This window comes from Diadema antillarum, unplaced genomic scaffold (assembly GCF_040938485.1).
Source record: "Diadema antillarum isolate AM-2024a unplaced genomic scaffold, OU_Dant_1.0 seq00000882_RagTag, whole genome shotgun sequence".
Classification (NCBI taxonomy): domain Eukaryota; kingdom Metazoa; phylum Echinodermata; class Echinoidea; order Diadematoida; family Diadematidae; genus Diadema; species Diadema antillarum.
The window spans coordinates 122,255-144,504 of record NW_027271746.1 but is presented as its reverse complement, the minus strand read 5'-3'; the positions used below and the strand labels follow the sequence as shown (position 1 = coordinate 144,504).

Genomic DNA, 22,250 nt, shown 5'->3' with positions numbered 1-22,250 from the left:
AACATAGCCTTGAAGTTCTTCTAACAATGAAATGAAAATGATTGATATTGACCAATTACTCTTGCAAATGGAAATAAGAAAAACTGATTTGACCCACACATAGACAATGGAATGACAGCTTCAAGAAAGCTTTAATTCCATTATAAAAGGCAAGCCTAGCAAGAAAAAAAAAGTCTGCCATTGAACTCACTTTCTCTCAAGAACCTGAGCTGTAAGCTCACCCTGCTAAAGACGAGATGTGCATGCACACGAACACAAAACCTCAGCAATATTTACAGCCCAGGCATGTCAAGACTGCATGAACCTAACGAGCATATTTTCCTGATAAAAATCTAAGCAGCCTAAGTCGGGGAGAAATATAATATACCTCGCACAGCGCAACAACAGGAAAATGTTTATAATTCGTCTTTTTCTCCCACGCTCTCTCGCTTCTACATGATTGTTCAATGTGAAACAAAAGAGCGGCACCATTAGTGCTGGTAATTTGCTGCGGAGACAAGATAATTTCGATCCGATATCACAAAAATCGATCTTATATTGCACGAATTGGGCAAAAGCGCTCGGAGAGGCAGGGGAACATAATTTTGTGGCATTCTTCAACATCAAATGTTGTTCGCCGTAGATGTATTAAATCAGAGGCGAGGGTCGTGCCCTTTATGCCTGGCGGTGTATCTGGTTGGCCGGACTAGGAACACACAGAAGTGACGCAAATGAAATCAATTGTGGTCATAACAAACACAAGATGGCAAAAGACGAACCCCCCGTGAATAGATACGGCAACGATATCAAAAACATATATGTATATAGCGACATGATACACACTCACAGGATGTAACGACATAGTGATATGTGCTAAAGAGAAACATGTAGACACTGAAAAAAAATGATATATGGGAAGTATTCAAGAAACGTAATGAAATGCAAAAATAGAGCCATAAGAAAGATGCATGAAATATTTACATCGATAGGCTAATATGAATACAATAAACAACCTACTGTATATATCTTCACAGGGTTTTTTAAATGGCAAAAACAGGACAAATCTGTGTGATAAGCTATTCTTGCAAGTAGTATGTAAATCTTCACAAAAATAAGACAATGGTTCATCATTTCTGTGAAATCAATAAAACAATTTCTCACTGTTAATCATTTTGATTCATACACATTTTCCTTCAGGCAGGAATTTCAATAAGAAATTCATTGATATGAAGGTACGAATATTAGCATATGTGCTACATTTATCAAATAAACTACAGAAATTATGTTCTAAAACTTTCTATCACAGACAAAGGTAAGGGATTCAAAATGAAAATAGAATAGCTACACACTCTACCAGCATTTAAAAAAGAATGTGTGTCTACTCCTTTGTTTGTTTGTAAATCATTACAACACTATGCTTTTCTGTCAAGGTACAAAAATGCTTGTAAATAACATCCAAATCAAAATGGTATGCATGCATGCACTGGTCTAACATAGACTCTATTAAGTAATCTTATCACACAATGAGACTGTCGCAGCTAGCAAACCAACATAGGCAAAAATGAATAACAACTCAAACAAATCTAGCTGAAAAATATCACTTAGGGTTGTACATTCAAGTTTAGCAACAAAGTAAAAAAAAAAGGCGATAGCAGCTAAACAACAACACAAAAAAAAGCTCAAAAGCAGGGAACTAACTAAAACATACGATGAAAGAGATATTTTTTTCTTGTTGCTCACGACATACGATTCATGAGAAAAAAAAAAATCTCATTTGCCTATATTGTAGCATGCAAGCGTAGCCCTCCTTGTGTTTGATTGGACAGGAGAGAGATTGATTTTGATTGCATACTGGTGTGGAATCAATGCCCTTCTGCCTCTCAACTACCACAAGCTGGACTAGATCGACACAAGCTCCTAAGGCACAGAACTGGATACTATGGGACACAAGGGACCACAAAATATAGACTGTCGTTGACGGGCTCATTAGAGTCCTGTCTTTCTTGCACTCACCATCATTCTCATCAGATGCTACAAGTCACAAAAAAAGATAAGTAGAGACAGAGTGTTCATTACCAGTTATATATATATATATATATAAAACATATACTGCAATGAAATATTAATAGTAACAAAATCTCTGTGACTAATCATTCAAAAATACTGCACAATCTATTCTTGTCAAGGCTTTGTGTGATTAAAAGCACTAGTGCAAAAAAAATGGTTCGGTTGACATGCAAAAATTATTGTATAAATCAAATATGCAAGTGTACAGGTGCTTTATTTTCTGGTGTAACATATCATTGCACTGCATTGTGATCGATTCACATTACACATGAACTACATTACAAATAGATTTGCTCTCCACAAGCCTTGAAATATCTATGATGATACAAATCAAAAGTTCTCTGAAATAGCATGGATTGTCATATACCTGCCTTCATAAATATAATTATCTGTGGCTTCATAGGCAATATCCCACTATCAATTAATAACAGATTCACTAGATGTGTGGCCTTCAATTATTCATGAGAAAACTAAACGGAAATGCACGTACAAGCAACATATAAAGAAATCACAGGCATATCACACAGAGACAAACACACAACTCTGATACCATGCTGCCACTGCTCTAACAATATTAAATAAATAAAAAAATCATATATATATATATATATATATATATATATATATATATATATATATATATATAAAGTCTGAGGAGATATTCATTTATGCACCAGGCATTACATACAGAATGATAATCAATACAACAATCACAAGATACACTGAAAAAAGGGTATGCTTCTGTTCTTTTCAGATTTTTCCCCTCATGAATATTTATACCTACTCTCTAAAAAAAATTGAGTGAAAATATTTACTCTTGAAGGAGTGAATACAAAAAATAGTGAATTTAGAGTGAAATTGGAGTGAATTTTGAGTGAAAATGTTCATTTTCACTCGAGTGATCCCTGAGGTCACTCCAAAATGAGTGAAAATGAACTTTTTCACTAAAAATTCACTCCAATTTCACTCTAAATTCACTCTTTTTTGTATTCACTCCTTCAAGAGTGAATATTTTCACTCGATTTTTTTTAGAGAGTAAAGCCAATTTTTGTCCAGATTTACAAAAGTGTTGTAATGTCAGTTGTAGAAAAGTTACTGCATTTACATCCTTTTTATTACCAACTGTTTAAAACCAGAGTTGTTGATTCTTTGCATTGTGTTTGTAAAAGATTATGCCAAAGGGGTCTACCTAGAGCATTTTGTAATCAATCATACCTTCTGAAAGAAAAATATTGATTCATAATCACACTACCATTATTTACTGTTCAATATTCTAGGGTAGTTTCCCTGTCATTAATATGATTGAGTGAAAATGAGATATAGATTCTTTATTCAGGAGCAAAATTAAATTTTCATAAATGGGGGGCATTACTGATTTATAGTGGAAAACACTGCAGCCATTACTGATTATTAGTAAACTGCATATTGAAATCTTACAGCTATTGACAGAATTAGTATGTATGGTTTCACCTCGCCCATCACATTAAATAATCTAGGATTGTGCAAAATCCTAAATAAAAGAATAAACTTCCTTATCAGCAGCAATTGTAATAAAAAAAAATGAAATAACACATTTGTTTGCACATTTCATATTGCAATGCATGCAACAGTGGCACAATAGCTACTTACTAATGTAACAATATTTGACTTTTCGATTGCCATTTTCATTTCACTACCCACGCTTAAGGACACACACGTATTTTTCCTTGCTGTATGAAATGAAATGATATACTATCACCATCATACAGATGTAGCTTACTAAGGTTATGGCAGATTTTTTCCATTTAATATCACTGTTTCTTTTATTCTTTAAGGAAAGACAAGCTGGAAAGCTGAAGTGGAATGAATGATTATATTTGGCTTTCAAATTGGCAACTCCAAAAGCTCAATCTGTACCACTAGTAACTGTATCATAAATAATGGCAATGTCATTTCAAATCTGTAGTACTGACAGGATTAAGATGGTTCTGAACTTGACATATTTAGGGAGAAATCACACAACATCAGAGAGAAAGAACTTTATACATCATGGAACTTGAGGGTTGTAAGGGGAAAGTTGTATTGTATGAGGAAAATTATAGCACTGGGACTTTATGAACATGCTTAGTGGAGGTGGGGGTGGGGGTGATAGGGGAGGGGTAGGGGTGGGGATAGGGGAGGGGTAGGGGAAGGGTTTGGGGAGAGATGGGGTTAGGTGGGATGGGTTGGGGGAGGGTGGTAATCAGGAGAGGTAGAGGGGGTGCTATGGATTGATCAATAGCCCGCTGGTCACGGGCCGATATCTTAATGAGAGGACGCCACAAAATGGGTTTCACTAAGGTGGTATGCACTTTTGTACCAGGACACCATGAGTGAGAAATGGTATGGACATAAAGGGTCTTCTTCTCCTCTAACTTTTGGGTTTCCCTTAACAGTGATGCTTCAGCTCTGGCACTTTTTTTTATTCACTTGACTGAACATCCCTTTCAAGAGCTTCACACTAATTAAGTTGGCTTTAACAGGAAGGCTTCAGATCTTTAAAATATATGACTATATTCAAGTCTTTGCTTATAGTTGCCAATTAATTTTTTGTACAATTCTACATAAAAAAAGTCCCTTAAATTATGGCATTTGCTTGGATTGGATTGGGTAGATATGCATATAAGAGCAGGAATATGATGAATGCATGAATGATAATGATTTAAAAAAAAGATCAGCTGTATGGCAAATCTAAACTGGCAGGAGGCCAAAGTAATATCAAAGAGTGAATTATGAATGAGAGAATCCGGCCGTCAAACCTCATCAGTCGAGTCTGACAGACAATGAACTGGCAAAGCTGAGGCACATATTGGAGCCCTACCCTCCTCCCAGATTGCTGTTGTGGTTTATGTCAGGGAGAATGTACTGGCTGGTCATTGCACCTTGCATAATAATCCTTCATTCCTTCCAACTTCTTGAATGCATGCTTCCCCAGTTGTCTTTGCATTCATGTATATAGAACCAGCTAGATCTATGTAGAGTAAAGGCATTGCTTTAGGGCTTCCAGCCCATTGAGCAAGGACCAGTAATTTACTTCTTGTACAATTCTGGCTAGGCTGACTCTTCTCTTCTGTTTCGTGTCTTTAGTTTGAAAGAAAAAAAAAGCAAATATAAAACAAGAGGAACACACGGTGCTCTTCACATCTATGTTTGTATATCTCAAAGTGATCTTCCAGGGGAGATATAGTTTAAAAGCATTTAATTTGCATTCCATTCACATCATAAAGTTGATTTTTGTGGCCCCAAACTGTGGAATAGTTTGCCACCACATTTACAGCTATGAACATCAACAGAATCTTTCAAGAGAAACTTAAGGACATACTTATTTTTATTGTAATGTAAAAACAAATTGAGAGCTGTGTGTATAGAGCATAGAGCAGTTTTTAATTGATTATGTGCTAAATAAGTGTCAAGTTATTATTATAATTATTGTTATTATTATTATTATCATTATTATTATTATTATTATTGTTATTATTATTATTATTATTATTATTATTATTATTATTATTATTATTATTATTATTATTATTATCATTATTACTATCATCATCATTATTAGTAGTAATATTCACTAGATTGTAAGTGACAATACTATATCCTGTGTGGCTCGACTGTCAAAAACATGTATGGTAACATAAATGGCACATGCATTACCACTTGCCTTATATTGGTCGACCTGTCAACATAATTTATACCAACAGCTTACTTATCACAACAATATACAATTATACCAATACTGACATAGTTTTGTTAGTAGGCACACATATATACAAGAAGTTAAAACAAAGCAGCAGTATAATTCTTCTTCTTTTTTAATACCAGACTAAATTAGCACAATGACCTTCATGCATTCTGAAATAAACACTCACACGTATAATAACATATTCATCCAAAATAAACAGAGAGTAGAAACTGTAGTTTCAGTACTACAACTGCATGGTTTTCTGTGTGACAAATTGCATTATGCCACAGGATATGATATTCATTCAAAATCTAAACTGCTAGACAGTCAGAATTTTGTTTTTCCATAAGATCATAATGCAATGCCACAGGGCACAATGAGGTAATTCGCTACGTGCAATATACAGCAGAACTTCTTCTTTTTGAGAAAGGAAATCAACAAGCTCACACAAGACCAAAAAAAAAAAATAAAGATAGGTATGCTTGACATGCTGAATACAGTGTCATAACAGGGAGGTGGGAAGTCCCACCTCCCTGGTCATAACATACTCTCATTGGACAACAACACAAAAGCTAATACAATTTTGCATGCCTGATTACAAATTCATTTGCAAACTGATTACATAAGGCACAAACTAGTCTAAACACGTCCAGACGGGAGCATGCTCAGTCTTACCTTCTTCAGACTGGGTTTGCGGGGCGAGCGCTTCATGGAAGAAGAAGAATAATGTTTCAATTAAACCATTTTCCCCCACAGTAAATCTGAGATCACTGACATTTGTCATAGAGAGCGATTCATTCATTTTGCATTTCCTACATTGAATGAGGGTGCAGTGAAGCTTGAACTACCACCTTGCCAATCTTTCAGTAGATTACGATTGGGCAATGTACTTGCTCACAGAATTTTCGCAAGAGTGGATAGATCTATTTATTCAGTCAAAAAATGCACATATAGAGCCAGTCCATTTCTTTGCTGGGGTTTGAACTCACCATTTATTGACAGCATCCATTCTTACACCCAATGCTGCCATCATTAACCCCGCTGAAGACTTAGTCCCAAGTATACTCGGGAAGGTGTCTATGGAAAACTTGTGTTATTATAGCAGAATCAGCTCATCCTCAACGAGTCAATGATGTCTTACCAGGAGGTACTATTACCTCTCAGTTGACTACTCTTCATGTCAAATATTGTGTAGCTCTTTGCAGATCTGCCTTGCTTATCACAGAAAGAAGTGCAAGTGTATGAGGTGATGTCTATATGTTTACAGTGAGGAAAAAAACAAACAAACACAAACAACAAACAACAACAACAACTCTTCTCCCTCCCCTGAGGAGAGATGCGTTCCCAGCTCTACCTAATGGCATAATTGGGTGTGTTGGTGTAACCACAGCAGCTCGCCACAGATGAGCATATGAGTTGGCTGACAGGGGCTGGGTTATCTGCACTTTAAATACATGCTCTCTCTCTACTCTCCCACCACAATTTCTCCTCTCTCCCCTCCCTTCTCTCCTCTCTCTCTCTCTCTCTCTCTCTTTTCTCTATGTTTCTATCTATCTATCTATCTATATATCTATGATCCTCATTACTCTCCATTTACCTGTCAAACCTGATACTATTTTTTTTTTTGGGGGGGGGGGGGGATAAATGCTACAGACGATTTTGGCAATAACAGAATGCACTTAATGACCTGAAAGCTTGTCCAGCGCTGTCCAACCCAGTACTCAGCAAGTGACATGAAGTGAATTCTAATGATACACAGACTAATTTTAGAAGACACTGGTGAATGAAATGACTCCTTACTTTCTAATTCTGCAAGAACCTTTATACTGGGATCACACAACACTACTAAACTATGAAACAAAATACCCTCCCTATTAACCACAACAAACAGATGAACAAATTAATCTACTACTGACTTTTGGTGCATTGTAACACCATTGCTGACTGACTTTAAGTCTGCAAATCAGATTTTTTTTTTTTAATATAAAGAGGATAGAAGTGAGCATAATAGGGAATGCATGTTCTCTGATCCCTTCGTTATTCTCTTCTAATAGAACGAAAGCAAATCTATGAAAGTACACACATACACAAACACACAGAGGACATTGGGCATATATCAGATAAATAACATATGGAGAGATTAAAAAAATGATAATGATATATATTTAGAACATAATAATTTCAATCAGGAAATAGAGGTTTCATCATTGCTAAGGAACAAGAGAAACATTACAACAAGCCCTGGCTCATTCCAAAACACCTGCTCATTTACTTTCAAGCCAAGCACGATTCAATAAATTTTTGATTTTTTTTTTCAATCAATGTGAGGGGAAAACATCTGACTAGAACTTTATTTAGTCTGTGGTATATTTTTCATTACTTTGTTTCCTTAAATATCTTTAGGCGTTCAGAACAAGCCTTGCTTTCTGATCCCTTGTCACTGTGAACTTTACTTCAGAACTAAAAGATGTCATATGCTGTATCATGCACTTCTAGCCCGGAAAAATCAAGCAATAAACATAATTTATTGTCAAACTAAATGCTTCTTATACTGGCAAATCATATAATTTGTCCAGGATGCATATAATCCTTGCTTGTATTTATCAGTGAGTGAATGCATTTCATTCACTAACTGAGAGCTGAAAGGTTTTTGTCTGAAGATGATTTGAGGATACATACTATCTTAGATAGATGTGAAATTTACAGGAGAACGAACAGAAAGAAATGTCTCCTGTTTCATCTTCTTTGAAGAATTTCGTCCATTTTTGCTATTAATGTTGCATGAAATTCTGCCAATCTGTCACCTGTCTCAAGAAGAATTGATTTCGCAAAAGCAGAAAACAATCAAGTCACATCAGGTCGGGATGTTTAGTTATCATTCTCAAAGCCAAAATACGTATACATTTGTACATGCAATACACCAGTTTATGAACATATTCAAATATTATGCTCACCTTTATGGCAAAGACTTGCCCCCTGACACCCAGAAAGCTTGCCTAACATAGCAACAACTAATGCATGCAAAGTACTAGTATTTAAATGTTTTGCCTATGTACAGGTGGATGCAATAGCTTGTTACTACCAGGTATGTTCTCAGGGGAAAGAAATACCATTTGAATGCACTAGTAAACTGGTCAGTGAACAAAATAAATGCAGCATTAAATATCCCATTTTACAGTTTGAATCTAATTTGTATACAATGGGCAGAGGTATTAAAGTGAGTTATCAGTTATCAGTAAAACTGAATTATGAGTGCAAAATACAAGTTCTCGCTAAAATGTTACTCTTCACAAGCAAGAGGCAGATTATATAGAGGCAGTTTATGACCTCTTCAGGAAATTCACAGAGTGTACCTTCGTAAGTTAATTTATCTTCTAATCATTCATATCACACTATTTCAAACTCTTGTGTGTATCTATTTACTAATTTTGGCACATACAATTTACATCATGATTCATATGACCCATGTAAACCAAACACATCTCAAACATACTAGGTTCTTCCATGTTCTGATAAATGTTAGCACTGCATCCTTCACTTTTACTGTTCCACAGATTCGCAGCCATGTGAACCAGCACTCCCAACAGCCCGACTTATGATGTAAACAGGACATAATCAGATCAAATATTTGCATAAGTAAATTTTCACTGCCAAATTAGACGACCAATGCCTCAAATTTGATTGCTCGCAGATCAGATTACAAGATCAGATTATTTTTTTTTCTGCTTAGGGGGACAAATACACACAACACTAATGTCACTGCAGTTCAAGCAACATATGTGAATAAGAAAGTATGCTGCGACCATTCTTTTTTTAAAAACTGAACATGCAGTTCCCACAGTAAGGCCATTTTTACAATGTGCACATTTTGTCTATTATACTATATATATATATATATATATATATATATATATATATTCTACTCTGAGTCATAAAGAATTTGAAGAGCAAACTGATGAATCTCCCTTAAACATTTGAAGTAAACCCAATTGATTGAAAAAAAAAAGGTCTGATTTCAAATTTATGAAATAAAGTCACTATCCTATATGACCATCATTAAATAAACAACAGCATCATGGCAGAAAATTATTACAAACATCAGAAAGTCATTTGAACCATTTTCTTCTCTTTTTTTTTTCAAGCTTACATGCCTGTCCATGTGCACTGGCAACAAATTGATTTCTAATCATTTTTAAAACAAGCTAAATAATGGCTCCACTTTTAATCATTGCTGGCAAACCTGCATGGCAGATGGCAAATTGGACGGAGTAATAATTCACAATTTCATCGACATGCCACCGAAAAATGGCCTAATCAGATTAGCCTCATCATGCCGGGGGTTCATCAATTTTGATTGGACGCACATCTTTGTTGACTTTTCATCAAAGATTACCCTGGTCTTCTGGTTAGGATCAATCAATGGAATTTTCATGTTATTTTATTTTTTTTTGTTGGAAGTAACATGGAGAGTCATTATCTGAGGTATATACATGTTGTAATGAAGGCATTTACCCTTTCCAAGACCAGCCTTATCTTACTTTCTCTCTCTCTCCCTCTTTCTCTTTCTCTCCTCTCTATCTCTCCCCCTCCACATTTCACATGCAGATATTTTTGCGAATGAGGAGGTCATAGACATTTTCACAAAGATGTTGCTTTCGCGATTTGAGGTGTGTCGACAAGGAGGGATTAGATGTGCGTAACATGAGCGTATCTGGCCAGCCATGACCGTGGTTTCACCCAAACTCAGAAGGTCCCATGTTGATATTTTTGTGCTGCAGATTTGATGTGATCAAAATCATGTGGTGATATTTTCATGTGTTATCAAATTTGCAGCCAAACAGTGATTTGTGAAATTTGTGAAAATTAAACCCTTGCATAAAATAACAGCTTTAACAGTATAATACCTGTCTCTTTACTTCAATCAGTTTGTTTCTATCTATCATTCTCTCTCTCTCTCTCTCTCTCTCTCTTCCTCTCTGAATATCAAGCCTTCTCTCTACTTCATTTTCTGTCCATATATATTTGTATATCTGTCTCTCTGTCTGTCTCTCTATCTGTCTGATTGTTTGTATGTCAGTCTCTCTCTCTGTCTTGAAGTTCTAACACACGCTGGTCAGATCCCAGATGTCGATGTGATACTGGAAATGTTTGCCTGAGCTGAAAAAAAAAAGAATGTTGAGGACTCAGTATATGGTAATGAGACATTCCTGTAAAAATATTGATTACCCGATCAAATACGAGATGACTGTGGGATCTGTGCGGCTGTGTTTGGAGAGATGCGGTCCCGCCATCCAAAGTCCCGTAGCCCTCACGTCGGGTATCAAACATAAATTGTAGCCTCTGAACCACGGCTGCTACGGCGAGAGATGCCCAACTTTGCATACTCAATCAATAACGGCTCCCCGGATTCGTTCCCTGGACTTGTCGCTTCTCAGTCCATCTGTTTATCTCCTTCTCTTTTTGCCTGCCTGCATGCTGCACGGATCTTTTTCAGTGGGATGTGCATTTGTGTTTGTGTGTGTGTGTGTGTGTGTGTGTGTGTGTGTGTGTATGTCTCTTTCTCTCCTCTCTCCTTCTATTTATCTATCTCTCTCCACTCTCTATATATATCTCTCCCCCTGTTCAGACGCAAGCCAGTTTATACCAAAACTCGATAAAGAAACGACGTATAAAGAATCATCATATAGCCGACAGACCGTTCACACGCTAATCTCGACCATTGTGGAAAACGTCGTATAGATGTGCAGATTCCCACTGCGCATGCTGTTATGGGCATGAGTGACAGGTATGGGGTTACCTTTTGTGTGTGCTCCCATTACGCCCCACCCAGTTATACCGTTCTCGACATAAGTTCAGACGCACAATGGACACGATGGAATGCTGATTCGTTATCGAGTTCTAGTTCGAAACAATGCTCTGACCGTTGTTTCATTATACGTCGTTTCGTTATACGTCGTTTTGTTGTACATCGTCTCGTTATACGTCGTTTCCTTAGTCAGCATTTAGACGTTTAAATTCATCGTATAGCTATACCGTTTTGGTATAGCTATACCGTTCTAGTATAATTCTTTTTGCATCTGAACACTCTATCTTTCTCTCACAGACATACACCTGTTTGATCACAATCTTTTATCCCACTCTCTGTCCATCCCCTGTTCTTGAGCAAACTATTTCGACTGACTTGAGAACCCATCTACTTTATACTCCTCTCTCCCTCTTCCTCCTCTTTATACCTAAGTCACTGAAATGGACAGAATGTCATAATGTCCTGCTGTACAATCTCACTGCATCTATCTCTAACTTTGCCCTCACACAGACACTTCACTCTTCCTTTTTGCATTAGTTTTTGATGTGATGAGTCCACCATTCAAACACAAATCTTGCTTGAGACAGTCCTCTTTTCAGACAAGAGAGTTATCAAATGGAAAAAGGATGTTTTTATGTGTCTGAATGGCAGTATATTGATACATCTTACAATACACATGGTATACTAAAACGATACGAAACAGTACATGAAACTGAGCAACTGATTGACAAATTGACCTACATGTGGTCAATGTGGGGCAATTTGTCAATCAGTAGCAATAAAAACAACACAACAAAGAATTTCATGAATTTGGATATTTTGAGCATTGTATCATTTGAATATCTTGTATTTTTATCACATACATTCATGTCTAAATGTCATATCAGTACGTGGTATAAACAGGCAGGGCTTATTACAACACATACTTACTTGACCAGACCTCTACTTCAAAATTCTTTGTAAGTGTCAGAAGTAAGACTTTAAAACTGCGCAAACTACCGGATGAACGCATCGCAAAATATAGACACAATGTGCAGAGCCCATGCAAATCTTGTACGGCACAAGGGAGAGACTCACAGAAATATTTACAAGCTTCTCACTAAACATGACAATGCACGAGGTTCCATGCTGTCATACACGATCGTCATATGTTTGGATGTTTAAATGTGTCCGAATGGTATATATATATATATATATGTATATATATATATATATATATATATATATATATATATATATATATATATATATATATATATATATATGTATATATACATATGTACACACACATATGTGCACACACACATACAATCCATGGATATATGATAGCTCGTGTGTGGAAGCATTATGTGTAAATTTGTTTCTGTGTGCAAAACCATTCTTGCTATCTGTTTTCTCTCTCTCTGCCTCTTCATTGGCACTCATCTCACTCTCTCACTACCCCTCCCCCCCCCCCCCCCCCCCCCCCAGCCTTCTCTCTTCATCACCCTCCTGCAATTCATATTATGTTCAAACTCCTATAAGAGCTGTGTTTCACATGTGTAATCTCTCACCCTCCATTGAGTAGCTCGGGAGTGATGACAAACCTACCGCCGAATTGGGCAGGTGCAGAAAGCGCCGCCGCCGCCGGAAGAAAGCTACACCTCAACGAATAAGATGGGACCTGCTTTCGACCTGTTGGATTCTGCATGCCTCACACCCTCCGGTTTCTGGGTTATTCCAGGTTTGAATTAGCTTCTCCCATTCCACAGTTCTGCATTCCCTCTGACCAATAATGTGGCTATACCATTAATAGTAGACGAACATACTGAGGTACCATGTGCTGAAATGGGGGTAACCATCAGTTTACTTGGGAGAACTGAGCATCATCATTTCTCATAAATCTTGTTCATACATGAAGAATTATCAAAGCCTGAAAGAAAGCAATTGTATGTTTGGCCATGATTTGGCAAAACAGCATAATTATCTGCAATGGAACATTTAAAATGTCATTTTTTTTTATTGTACAGCTTGATATATTTTCTCTCCTGTTGAATGATGTTCATCAAATAGATTTTGTACCCAAGGCTGATGATTTTCTTCTAGTTTAGGATAACATGTATTTTTTTTTTCAAGGTAAAGATCACAAATATATAGCATCAGGTCTTGGAAAGAGTTGGGCATTGAATAATGAACAGTATTCAGGATTCGTGTGCAAATACTCACGTTCATTGCAGGTCAGGCCTATGTAGCCAGTATTGGTGCAGTCACATCTGTGGACCGACGGGTCGGAGCTGATACAGAGACCGTTATTCTGGCACCAGTCATTGCTTCCACACAGGTCGGAGGGATCCTCGCTGATTCCGCTGGACTTGAGGAGCTCCGGGCGGTACCATCTCCTCGGCCTCTCGCTCACCAGGTACTTCAGGTTTCTCACATGACCAACAAATCGGGGCAAAACAAACTTGATCTGGGGATTCGATAGCGACGTCACGGCCATATCTATTGGGACACCTCCGATAAAGAGATCAGCACTCTCCGTAAAGGAAGATGGGCCGTCTGGAATGGACCCCGATATTTGGTCTCCGTCCAAAATGACAATGCACTCACCCCGTCCCTTCATCAGGATCACGTCGTGCCACTGGTTGTCATTCAGGTTTGTCCCGATGAACATCGACCTCGCTTTATTCTTAATCCTAAACCGCATCTTCAGCCGCGATTGTTCTAGGCTGAGTTCCACAAAGTTCAACCCAATGCCGCCATCGTCCGTGTACAGGAGCAGGCCGTTTGTGTTTTCCGTTCTGAACTCAAATTGCAGAGTTCCGTTCACTGTCGTGTTCCACTCCTCATAGCGTGCATACGTGTTTGGCGTCTCCCGATAGTAGAGGGCCAGCACTGTGTCCAGTGACAGCACAAAGATCATTAACAGTAGCAGTTTTGATTTCCAAATGGCCATTGCTGGTTTCATGTTTGATGTATTTCGTCCACCGTTCACTCTAAACCACCACAGCGCCCTCTCTCAGGCTGCTTCACTTTCACAAATTGATCAACACTAAGATTCGAGTCCATCCAAGTCTCTCCCCTAAAAGAGTGAAATTTGAACTTGAAATCTTGTCACCTATTCATGTCTGACATCGATTAGAAACTCTCAGCAGGACAATTAAAACGCTTCTTCCCCTGTTTGATGCTCTCAGTCTCCACTCATTTCATCTCGTGTGACCTGAAAAAAAAAAAGGACCAAAGGAAATTCGGATGAGCAGAATATTTTTAAATTGGCAGGTAGGGAAAAGAATGGATAAATGAAGCTCATGAAATATCATAATCAGAAGACAAAGATACAAGTTATCAAGACACAGAAGAACATCTCTGAGTAAGATAGATGACCTGACACGTAGAATGTATGTAATTCAGGATTTACAGTATGTGTGCCAGTGTGCGTATAAATATTTTGTGCAGATACATTTCTATATCATCTATAAAGTACTTACAAGAAGGCTTTACAGTGATTCAGATTGCACTAAAATTAGTATTCATACAGTGAAGAGCCTCTCACAAATGCGATGACATAAGTACATTTGTCATTATTATCCCAACTAGAAACTTCAGTTTGAAAAATAGCATTATCAAACTGGCCATTTTGATGACCCAGTTTTACACACGGCACATTTGTGATGTAAGCAGTAAGACAGAACACAATAGCCATCTTACATGAAAGATGGCAGGGCACATTGGGTATGCATGCAAGCTTGGCATTTCATTGTAATTGTTGTATGATTTTACATCATGATTGTAAACTTGGATGAAAAAAAAAAACATATGTCAGGTGAATTTCACGATGCTGATGCTGCTTTCGACATGGAGAATGAGATCGAAGATTCATACGCTTCTCTTAAGTTTAAATGGAAATGTAGATGGAGACATTAGAGGGCTTGACAAAGTAAAAGACAGGAGCATCATATAAATGACAATAACAAAGATACTACAGCCGATGGCCCGCCAAGTGCTTACAAGCACAAATAGGAGGTGTGGTGGGCGGAAGCTGGAAACTTACACCCAGAGTCAAGAGGCAAGCCAGCTGGCCAAAATTTAAGGTGAAAAATTCTTGACTTTCAACAAGGAAACTGGTCTTGGTCTTCAAACATAGCATACAAAACACACCCTAAAAAAAAAAAAAAAAAAAAAAGAAAGAAAATAGCTCCACACACCTGCACAAAACTGTCTCAAATCAATCTGTCATATGATGAGCCCGGGCTTATCCTAGTTCTTACTGTTACTGTTACAGAGCTACAACTATGTGGACTATGCAACTCAAATGATTTCTTGGTTTTCCCATAATTGTGCTACGTAGAGTGACAATGTTGATGCTCAAAGCCGATGTTGAGCCTTCCCACGATTCACACAGAACCTTGTGCACCTTACAGATAACGGAGCTTGCAATTTTCCTGTTTGGCGTTCCGCACGGCGACATGACAAAAGGTATGTGTCAATTTACTGCCATACTTCACTGCAATTGAATGTGATCGATGAAATGTGACTGAAAATGTGGCATACTTTGTATCTTCAGCACTCTTTAAATCTGAAAGGGAAAAATGACAAAGCTTTTTTTTCCACTTAACCTCAATTTTTGTCCTAGTTTGTATGTCTTGTATATCCAGCCAACGCTTGAACAGTGTTGACAAGGGTAAATGAGATAAACTTACACATCAATATGATACTAAAGCATCTCTGCTTTATGCCCTCCACCCCCACCCCCACACACACACAAAACTTTTTTTTTTAACTATATCTTGTTCAACTCACACTACTCAACTGCACATAATGTCTACAACATTTAACACTCTATGTTTTGGTCTCTCTTGTAAACATAAAGTGTGACAGGGGGGAAAAATGGCTTTCTTTTCCCACAAAATTTGGTGGTGTTTATCTGTATAACTCTTCAGAAATCCTTTTTAACAAAGGAAGAGTTGTGGGGGGGGGGTAGCTTTCTTATGAAGCTTCTACGAAATGATTGCTACACCGTACATTTTAAACCTCTAACAGCAACAGCTACATGTTAAAGGACACTACAGCTTCTAAAATTTCTAGGAGCTATGATGTGATTTGTGCATTAGAATGCCAATGCTGAAAAAAAAAATCAAACATTTCATAGAAGCTTTACATGGCTTCATAAAGACACCTGAAAATTACAACCCTGTAAATTCCATCACACTTAAACTTTGTAGATAATATTATCAGCACGCTGAGATTCACTTTGATGAAATTGGCAAATCACTTGAATAAACACTGAAATTACCATCACATATCAAATCAAGTAATGCTTCTGCTTGTGAATTGTTATTTCAAACTGCAATATATTGCATTACCCTGGACTCAACCTCATGATGCATCAGAAAATAGGGCAGATACTCTGTAGTTAAGCTGCAGCCCCATCTAAGTAATCTAAAGTACTGCATATTCCTTCCTTCCTACTGAAGCACAGCAGTTGATCAAAGCCAGTGCAGTCAATTCTGAGCAGCTATGCACTGCAAATCAGGGCAAATTTGACATTTGTATTTGTGAAAAAAATTAAAACACAAATCATAAAACTAAGATATTGTTACAATGTATTTTATATCTTCTGTCTGTTAATAAACATAACAGGATCAGAGGCATCTTTAACACGAAAAAAATTTAAAGTTTCTTTAAATTTTGAATTAGTTGCATTTAATGCAAATAAACATTAAAAAGTATCACAACAACCATGGTGTAGCCAATCTTCAGACACTTACAGCAGAACGCTTCACTTGCAGTGTACTTACTGCCATTCCAATGGTCCTACTTAATAACCTCTGTTAAACCACAAACATTCACAGTTTGAAACTTTTGTGAACTGGAGCTGACAGCCTTTTTCAGCCTTTTTTTTTTCACGACATGAAATTTATGCAAATTGTCACTGCCATTTCATCCATTGTCTAAACAAACACTTGCATGCATTAAACTGTCACCAATCATGGCATCCCACAAAATCTGCAAAAGTTTCATGCACACGAAAATTTTGGGCTTTACAACATCTTGTTTTACCCAAAGGGCAGTTCATGCTCTAGCATCCCTTCCCCTGTATCTACAGAACTTTTTCTTGGGGTGATTTCTACTGAGATGAGGGTATTGACCTGAATACAAATCAAACATTGTCTTATATCAACCCATCTTTGCACTCTGCTTTGGAGCTCCCCCCTTGTCGCCCATGAGGTAACCTCATCAGAGGGCCTCTCTCGGCAACAGCTACGGGCATGAACATAGACAGTTCATTGGCATGGACATTGGAGAACATTAGAATGGTCACAGAAGAAGGGGTATCTTGTCTCACAGGGTAGGGATGATAGAGATAGAGGGGGGGGGGATGAGGGAGGGAGAAGAAGGGAGGGGAAAAATAGATGAACACCAGAGTTGGCATCTCGTGGGGTCAATAGTTTACCACCAGTAGGCATCCCTCTACAACCCTGTCTCTCCGTCTCATGTAACTCATATCTCAAGGAAGAAGCATTGCTGAACTATGAAGACACATAACGTCATTAGATAACGAAGTCTCTGTAGCATGTGCACTGAGATAACTACGAGAAAAACTACTGGCATCATTTCTAGGATTTTTTCTTTCTTTGCTAAATTTTCCCTGTTTTCATCTTTTTAGTGGCCCTTTAATAGCATTGGGATACCATGGGGTGGGATGTCTGGCCAAGCTCGGATTTGTTAGAGAATCCCCGTAACGAATCTGTATGGCTTTATCACTGATCTCTATGAAAATATAGACACGGCCAAAGACGATCGACTCAAGTCGACCGTTACCAATGAGCGTACGCTTCGATGCACATAATTGTTGATGAGTGTTATTCGTAGTATTCCAACGTACCCCTGTGGGCAACGGATGAAGCATAACAGCATAAGAGACTCAGATTGGCTCAAAAGTTTGCTTGTTTGGTCTTTCTTTTTCCATACACTTGACATGTAAATCTCTTCTCTTACTTTGGTACATGCACAACGAAGTTTTAAGCTTCCTTAAAGGGACTGTACAGTACTGGTTGAGGTAAGGATTCATGTTTTGAACATTCCTAAGTGAGACAATGAAAAGCCTCTTATGAAATATGAAAGAGCATGTAATGTTAAGAAGGATTCAACGTTTATTTGATGAAAATTGGTTTTCAAATGGCTGAGATATCCAAAAAAGTGCTAATAATAAAAGGCGACATGCCCCAACTTTATTAGCATCTCTTTGTTTCACCTTGTTTTTGGATATCTCAGCCATTTCAAAACCGATTTTCATCGAATAAACTTTTGATACCCCTTAGAACTGCATGCTCTTTAACATCTCATAGAGTGGTTTCTGAATATCTCACAAAACGTTAAAAGCTAAATCTTCACCTGGACCAGAACTGTACACACCCTTTAAATTTGGAGGATAGAAATAAATCAACATCATATGAATGATATACAAGTGTACATGAATATATAAACAGTATATATTCTAAGCTTTAGATATTCTTACCTGAAATGGTCACATTTGACAGATAAAGAGCAACAAAATAATATCAAAATGTCCAACTTTCATATCCTTTTATAATATGAAGACAACACACAAAGCTAGTATGAATTCCCTCAAAAATGTCATACTTCAGTTGAAAACACTTGAAACATTCTGAGGTGGTTTCTCTCTCTCTCTCCACTCTCAAGAGGAGACCTAACAAAATATGACTGCCTCCTTCCCTGTGATACCTGAAGTAGGTTTTGGCTTCAAGTCACTGAAAAGGAAGACAGTTTGGATGGCCAGTCGGCTCACCAGGCATCAGAGCTTTTGACAAATGACATCTCCACAAGGACTCTTCAGACTGAGCACTCTCGTGAAATAGAGCCTGTTAGTGATATAATTCGTCGGCAATAAATCACACTGGCCAAATGCGTGTTTTCTATCATGCACAACACTTGAATTTGAGGTTTTGGTGTAATCTAGTGGTAGAAGGTGTGGTCTATCTTGTGAGAAAATTTTTGACTGAAATTTGATATAATTTCAGAGAAAAAGTGGCTTTGCTGGTTCGCAATAAATGATTAATTGTGAGTGACGCAAAACTTCAAATGTGTTTTTCTCGAAAGTAACTCTTGCGCTCTCTATGGAGGACTTGGCTTGTTCAACTTATCTTCAATGAGTTGCATTCAAGTTGAAAGAAAATACACCTGCACTTAATATACTCTGTATACCTGTGATTCATTCTGTCTAAGAGATGGACATGTATTTCTTTTTAACCAAAATATAGAAGAACTCTTTGGAAACTTCAAACTTAGAATCTTTTCTCCATATCTCTTCTGTCGTAATCGTGGAAATGAAATATAAAAGTGGTGTTGTGGACACATAAATCATCAATGGTTTCTCATCAGTTGACAATCACCAGTGTGTGGTCATGCTTTGGATGATGGTTGTGGGTTTTGGAGATTTGTTTTTTTCCAGGAAATCCAAATTGTAGGGAGTTGTAATTCAATGTAAGATGAATATCATTGCATCTTAACAAAACCCCCACATCTACTGTATAATTTCATGATTGATTGCAATGATACTGAGTAGTCAAAACAAGACGAAAATGTGGCAGGCCGCAATTAGCCTCATAAATGCTAAGCTGCCTAAACGTGTGTCTACTATTGGAGAAAATGACTATCACAAAAGAGAGGACATATAGACATACACACTATTATCCACTTCTATACTCTTAACTATAGCCACATCAAATGCCAATACCACACACACACACACACACACACACACACACACACACACACACACACACACACAAACAAACAAACACACACCTTCTTTCCTATGCCTTTTCTTCTATACATAGCACACACTTAGAATCAATCAATACACAGCAATAACTGGCTCTGCAGCGATCAATACTACTTTGAGTGTTATTGGTTTCTGCAGCAATTGACCAGTAAAATGTTTTAATTTTCTGCTTAACCTCTATTCTGTTGTCTTTGTTGTTGTTTTAATCTTTCCATCTCACTCTCTTATTCTAGCTCTCTCTTCTTATATATGAGCAGATTAGAATGCCTCCTTTGGGACCATGCATACATTATTAATATAATTTATATAATGCTGCAAGGATACCGACAGAATTCCTTTTCTCTGGGCCTAATTATTCCTAAACAGATATTGGCTCTGCGTGATAAAGAAGTTACAATCTACTCTCCTTCTTTCTCGGTGTATGGATAGCTATAAGAGCTGGCAGCGGTAGCAGATCTTGAAATATATCTGAACTGTTAAGGACAGACTAGTTTTGCTATAACACATATTTTCCATAGCCACCTGCCCGAGTACTCTTGGGACTCGTCTTCAACAGATTAACTTTATGTGATGCATACTTGGGCTTATACAAACACATCCTTTGTGTCAAGATTCATGGCTTTCATACTATCGATGTAAAACGTGTTGGGCAAAGCTACCCATGACAGGTGATGAAGGGATGGGTAAAAGCTGCATTCATAATGATATGCAAGTTATCAAATCAGCATCTACACACATCGAAGATGACTTCTCTTCTGGAGAATATCATGAAACATATAACAATTATATTTTATATATTTCATTGGTACTGTTTCACTTAAATATAATATACAATCTGCTGCTTTGAAAGACCTTATTTCTTGTTAATTTGTCACAGTCTGTCAAAATCAACTGATCACCTAAATCAATTAAAAAACAAACAAATAAACAAATAATAAACAAAATGAACACATCAATGTAGCTGTTAAGAGCTGAAGTGTATGTTTGCCTTCATAATTCATGACACAGAGTAGGCTAGATCTTTGGTCTCAGAGTGGAACAAATGACAGTTAGTTAGTTGTGTCTGTACACATATTCAGATATTTTGGAGCCATTACAACTCCATTATTTTATACATTTATCTCTTCTACATACCTACGGAATGACATTTGCCATTTGTAAAATACATCAGATTACAAGGTGTCCGTACATGTAGAGTGGAATGTCACCTGCACCAATCATGACATGTCGAAAGTTTCCCTTGTTTGAACCTTACTTGTACCCATGTTGTTAAAGTCTGCTTTTTTCCTCATTACAATATTAAAAAAACAACAACAATAATAACATTAATCTAGTACCATATCTTATTTTGTTGTGATGGTGGTATAGTGGTGGTGGCAGTGGTGGTTTTTCAGAACTTCGTTCAGAATCTTGGAATTTAGAGTTAGCAATAACCACAACAAGAACCCCTTGTAGTGGAGCTGAAATTCATCTTATATCCATTGGTACCCTATTCAAGAGATCACAGACACTTTTGAAATGTTGTAAAGACTTGTATCTCCATAAATATTCCACTGCTTTTTAACCTATCCCAACTAGCCCCAGAGTATAAAATTGCAGAAGACATAAACTGTACATGATCTGAAATGAGCTATCTTTCAGTCTTGCATCCCCAAAATAAATTGTTCATTCTATGCTGAACAGCAATTCTATATACTAATCATTTACATTTAAGTCAAATACAGTCTGTGCACAGTATGAAGGGTTTTACAGACCAAAATATTTACTTGCCAGAGCTACAAAATTCACTATGAAGAGCACAAAAAGATGTATAGAGCCCTTTTTACACTTGTGTTTCTTAACCCCGTACTTTCTCTGACCCAGGACTATTGTTAGTCCCGCACCAATTTTTTCAGCTTTTTACACTCGCC

The 22,250-nt window shown here is 37.3% G+C and overlaps 1 protein-coding gene across 1 annotated transcript in view; it reads right to left on the bottom strand.

Annotated features, from left to right (window-relative positions):
• The window catches only part of LOC139740789 (neurexin-3-like), a gene marked incomplete at its 3' end in the record, with an annotated part of 47,508 nt that extends 32,807 nt beyond the window's left edge, over positions 1-14,701 (bottom strand). Inside the window, exons 1-3 of the mRNA XM_071651362.1 lie at positions 13,761-14,701; positions 6,425-6,454; positions 1,993-2,010 (exon numbers count right to left, since the gene is read on the bottom strand). Coding sequence (XP_071507463.1) covers positions 1,993-2,010; positions 6,425-6,454; positions 13,761-14,502 — 790 coding nt within the window. The remainder of the gene's footprint in view (positions 1-1,992; positions 2,011-6,424; positions 6,455-13,760) is intronic.
• Positions 14,702-22,250: the final 7,549 nt, after the last annotated feature.